This window comes from Diachasma alloeum, unplaced genomic scaffold (genome assembly GCF_001412515.2).
Source record: "Diachasma alloeum isolate Michigan unplaced genomic scaffold, Dall2.0 Dall_scaffold_01239, whole genome shotgun sequence".
NCBI lineage: Eukaryota > Metazoa > Arthropoda > Insecta > Hymenoptera > Braconidae > Diachasma > Diachasma alloeum.
In genome coordinates, this window is record NW_021681348.1 from 40,543 (window position 1) to 46,295 (window position 5,753).

The following is a 5,753-nucleotide window of genomic DNA, read 5'->3' on the forward strand; positions in this document are numbered from 1 at the left end:
TCAAAGCCAGGACATCACAGAGTGTTGAGGTCACGACTCCCAAAAGGCAAGCGTCAGAGCACTACAAACTTACGAATAAAAAACTTCCTATCACCTAGATTTCTTATTTTCACATTTAACAATGGAATTAAAATGTAATTTTACTTTCGATCGACACTTCTGATCAGGCGATATAAAATTTTCGTACAATTTTTTACAGCAGAATTTCTTCAACAAACATTAGCAATATGTCGAAAAATAATCGACTACATCGATATAATTATAATTGTGCGATTTATGTCTACTTTCTTTTTATAACTACGCCGATGTAGCCATATCAATTACTAATACGGCATATTTAGGAATTGTGATAGTAAAACAACAAACTATTATATTGATTCTTGAAGCCAGTGATATACCGCAGCCACGAATAAATATCATGCTGAACATTTGAATACAAAATAGTTAGGCAGCGGAATTAATTAATGCCTCCAATCAAGAATTACTTCAATGTACTCTTGAAGATATGACTACTCTTGATGAACTAATATCTTCTTACTTGTATTTACGGTAAAAAATTGATAACTCTAAGGTCATTAACTGTAGTCTGAGTATACTGGCGGAATTACAACAGTATTTGACGGTTTTATGTGATTAAAAATGATAACGGATATAGATTCTAGCCAAGAAAATGATCCTAAGAATAATATATCTACCAATGATTTTTTTTGATGAAAATTCCTTTAGTCTTCAGCCCTTGGATTACGTTAACGGGAATTAGAACTTGTAAGAACCTTTGCATTGATCTCCTTGTAGAAATGGAACTAGCAGAATCCATGAAATTGTATTATTGTGCATGACGCTAAAAAATCAATAATGGTAGGTATATAACTCCCGTATAATTATACTATCGTACAACATGTATTCAACTATTCCAACCCAAGACCCTATTCTTTATTGTAATTTTTAGTTTGAGATTATTCGAATCAGGCGCCTAAAAATACTGCCGATTTTCGATTTAGCCGAATGATATAGCGAGCTCTGCTTTATCGACCTCAGAAGATAAGGCAGGGAACAACATATCGATAAAACATACAAAACAACCGCTATATAGGGGAGCGGAAGACAAAATGGGGTATAAAACCGTAGCGGCTAATTAATTGTGTTTTTTGGTAAAAATTACTTATAGTGGAGGTAAAATATGGCTTCAGCATGAGTTGAAATCACGCCAATTCAAAAAAAATAATTGAAGGACAAAATGGAATGCCCCAATTGAAATACCGCAAAATTGGGTTGATTGACTTTGATTACAAATAATATGAAAATAATTAAAATGTATACTTATATGTTACATATTTTTTCGATACATAATCGAAGTCGTCTCAGGGTGTTTTGACCAAATTCGCGGAATTTCAACATGAAAAAATTGAAAATAAAATAGGTCCAGGACGAAACCTAACTTGTTTGACAGTTCAAAATACTTGTTTTGATGACAAGAATTAATGAAAAAAATACGAAAAAAATAAAACATGACATAATTTTGCAAAATCAAGTTTTTCAACTTTTTGTTTGAATTCGTTATTATGAGCACCTAGAGATTGAGAAAAAAAATCCTCAAAATATTCTTATAGATAGCAGAAAATGGAAAATTTTGATGGGTTATAAATGAAAATCCAATGAATAGAACTGAACTTATTGAAAAATGAAGAAAAAATCATATCTCTGAAATGGATTGTCGAAAAAATCTGGAAAAAATTGAGAGATAGTTTTTAATTAACTCATCTGATAGTTATTTTATACTTTTCTCGCAAATTCATCATTATTTCAATTTTAGCGAAAATTTTGAGGTGTCCCATTTTACCCACCCTGCCCCGTTTTGCCCTACCCTCCCCTACTTAGCAGATAGAAAAATTATTTTGCGGATGAATTTTATTTATATCAATTGGGAATAATTAGGGAGAATTTAGAAGCACAAAATTATAATTTAGGAGTCCATAGTTTATTTATAATTAATTGTTGTTTAAATTCCATATAGTTAGCAGATAATATATTGAAAAAAAAATAGTGATATGAATCGATAGCAAATAATTTGGGAAGTTCAAAAATGTCAAATTCAGAATTAGGGAGTGGATAAATATCCTATTTACTAAATATGAACGAAATGTGAAGTTGTTTTATATCGAAATATCTCGAAACTGCCTGGCCGCTAATCCTTAATTCTGATTGGTCAATATGTGATACGAAGTTATTCACAAAAAAAACACGCGGCATTATCAAATTCTTCAGTGACATAATTTCAAATTCTTCAGAGGTAATTTTTTTTTCACGTCATATACATTCTTTCCTTCGCATCACTAATTCTGAATTGCATTTTCAAGCCACGAATGACCAAAATGATCGAGGTATTTTCGAAATAGCTACATCAATTATATTACTCATGATGAGATTTCATATGGACGCCGAGTGAATAATCAAATTACGATAGAAATAGTAATTGATTCAAGAATTTTTCAGTATAGTAAATGAGTAAAAACATTGAACTTATGAATATAATAATTTTCTGCAATAGAATGCAAACAGTATAACTCTATGTATGCGAGAATTTTACTCTATATTAAAAATTGTTATTATATGATCAATTCTACGATTGGATAACTCTTCATTCTATTTCTTCAGTGGATTGTTCGCTCAACCTTAACTACCGTACTAGACTACCGTATTCTAGAGAATTAAGTTTCAGTAGTTGGTGCACTCGATATTCCGCATTTGGGCGTCGTGACCTCAACCCATCAATGGTACCAACGTTCTCACTAAAATCTGCCTCGAATATTTTATTATGAGAAAAATGAAGAAAAGACGCACAATGAACTTCTTCAGATGGGCATATTTCATTCATTTTAGCATTAAAAAATGTAATAAAAATTACAATGGATGGCTTATAGCAACATTATATAGTAAAAGTATAATTCAAAATGTGCTGCGGTTTGAAATTTGTACGGAAAAAAATAAAAACCGTTTTGGGGTTCGTGGAGGGGGAAGTTGACTGGCGTATATAACAGGCAGTCACGCACCCGTTCTTGGCTACGGGACGCAACTGTGTCCCTTGATCTATCGAAAAATGTGTGGTGGAGTTTTTCTGAATATCTCCCCTGAAATACCATTTCAAAAACCATAATAACGTGAATTTTAACTACTTTTTTTTCATCCTCAAGGGTCCAACATGGGACGGTCGTGGAGGCATTCACACTCACATGACCAATACAAGAATCACTGACCCTGAAATTCTGGAATTGCGCTACCCAGTGATACTAAGAAGATTCTCCCTCCGTCCTAACAGCGGCGGTGATGGTGCTTTCAAAGGCGGTGATGGAGTCATTCGTGAAATCATGTTCAGATCACTCATGACCCTGTCAGTGTTAACAGAGCGTAGGTCACACTGTCCACCGGGAATGGAGGGCGGTCATCCAGGTGTTCGTGGCCGAAATACACTGATAAGAGCCGATAACAGACGAATAAATCTCGGCCCTAAAACCGCAGTACCAGTTTATCCAGGGGTTTGTATCAATTCATTCGTACAACATTTTTTACTGCAGTAGGTGGAGTAGGTGGGTACACGAGCCAAAAAATTTTAAAATATATCCACGGAGGATTTTACACGCTAGACAGGTAACTTTGTTCTATGCACAACTATTCTTGATATTGAAGAATTCTGTCGTTTCGTAGTCTTATGCTGAGCTCTCTCGTAAAGATTTTTATTTGTACGAATGGCGAAAGAGACGACATCACCTTTTTTTTGGCCTCACTGTACCACGGCTTCACCGCCTTTCCTGTGTTTGGTGCCAGTTGCGGCACATACGCCGTACATCTCATTTCCTTAGAGCCATAATTTCGTGCATATAACCAACCGGAAGTACATATATCTTTTGGCAATCCGGAAAGACAGGATGATCTTTGGGGTTTCAACTCGTTTCATTTTACGCCACGATAACTCGAAGTAAAAAGAAAGAGTGGGCCGAAGTAAATATAAAGATGAGAAAGAGTAAAAAAAATCGACATAGTGGATGAAAGGAAGTGAACGCACCGGGTTTTAGGAGACGTGTCGGGGGTTGTGATGGGGAAAAATGTGTCTCGATTTTATTTATCCAAGGGTTCTACTGGGTTACTCTATGAGGTGAAGTTTTATAGCAAAGGGGGTTTCCTCGTTTTCCTTTTCTCTTAAGGAAAATGAGGGGTATGTGTTTGTATGAAAATATTATGTTTCAAGACCTGAAAGTAGGAATGAACGAGGGATGTAAAATGAAAGGGGGGATTGCGGAATTCTATCCCTTGCTCTCTCGAGTTTGTGCGATACTTTTAATTTTTTTTCTCTTTCAGGATACGTTCTTGTTAGAAACTCCAGGCGGCGGAGGATACGGGACACCAGGCACGAGATCGTCAGTATTTCAGCAAGCAAACAAACTTTTTCTTGAACATGGCAGTGTATATGAGTATCGCAAAGCTCAAGAATCCATATAATTCCTCAACAATTTGTCAACAAAACAGTTATATTCTGATAATGAAAAGTTTTATTTTGTCATGAATTTTCTCGTTTGAAATAAAATCGTATATTACAACAAAATGGTTGAGCCTTGTTAATCCTGAATTCCCATAAAGTTTAATTCAAAGCTGACGCTGAACTAACCCAAAGAATGTTTTCACAGGCCCTACTGGATTACTCTACGAGGTGAACTTTTACAGCAAAGGTGGTTTCCTCATTTTCCTTAAGAGAAAAGGAAAATGAGGGGTATGTAGTTGTACGAAAATATATTTCAAGAAATGAAAGTACAAATAAACGAGGCATGCAGAATGAAAAAGGGGATTGCAGAATTCTATTCTTTCTTTTCTGGAGTTCACGTGATTCATTTAATTTTTTTTCTCTTTCGGGATACGCTCCTGTTAGAAACTCCAGGTGGCGGAGAATACGGGACACCAGGCACGAGATCATCAGTATTTCAGCAAACAAACAAACTTTTTCTTGAAGATGGCAGTGTTTATGAGTATCGCAAAGGTCAACAATCCGTATAATTTCCCAGCAATATGTCAACAAAACAGTTGTATTCTGATGATGAAAAGTATTATTTTGTCATGAATTTTCTCGTTTGAAATAAAATCGTATATTACCACAAAATGGTTGAGTCCTGTTAATCCTGAATTCCCGTAAATTTTAATTCAAAGCTGACGTAGAGCTAATCCAAAGAATTTTTTTACCGTAATTGGGCGCTCATTACTATGCTGAGCATCTCACGGTTAACATAACGACTTGAGAGCATTTTGTGATCCTGGAAAATTCATTACCCTCCAACGGTACGACATCCTTGGTGCATTTAGTCACAGCCAATTGACCTTAAGATTAAATCTAATTTACAAGGATCCTCAGTGAGTGTATTAGAATCACGGTTCAAAATGGCTGCTGTTCGATTTCCGGCGGAGGAGAGGGGGAGATGTAATTAGTATTACTATGCGATTACCTCGTCGAAATGCCAGGTTATCTGACGTTGGAGATTGGCCGAGTTCGGGTCTGAAGGGGAATTGAAATCGACAAAGTAGTGCATGGATCACTCCACAGATCATGTATCAGTCATGGAGAGTAATCTTATATCTGACATCTTCAGTGATTTTAGGGCTGAAAGGAGAAAAATATTTGTTAAAATTCAACAATGGGAACTACACTGTTTGAAGAAAATTAAATTTCATGCATAAGTAACATTGTACCGACGTCGGTGGCCGAGTGGATT

The 5,753-nt window shown here is 35.5% G+C and overlaps 1 protein-coding gene across 1 annotated transcript in view; it reads left to right on the forward strand.

The window, feature by feature from the left end:
- The window catches only part of LOC107046246 (5-oxoprolinase), a 25,535-nt gene extending 20,938 nt beyond the window's left edge, over nucleotides 1-4,597 (forward strand). The window contains exons 12-13 of the mRNA XM_015268824.1: nucleotides 3,192-3,533; nucleotides 4,354-4,597. Coding sequence (XP_015124310.1) covers nucleotides 3,192-3,533; nucleotides 4,354-4,494 — 483 coding nt within the window. The 3' untranslated portion in view covers nucleotides 4,495-4,597. The remainder of the gene's footprint in view (nucleotides 1-3,191; nucleotides 3,534-4,353) is intronic.
- Nucleotides 4,598-5,753: the final 1,156 nt, after the last annotated feature.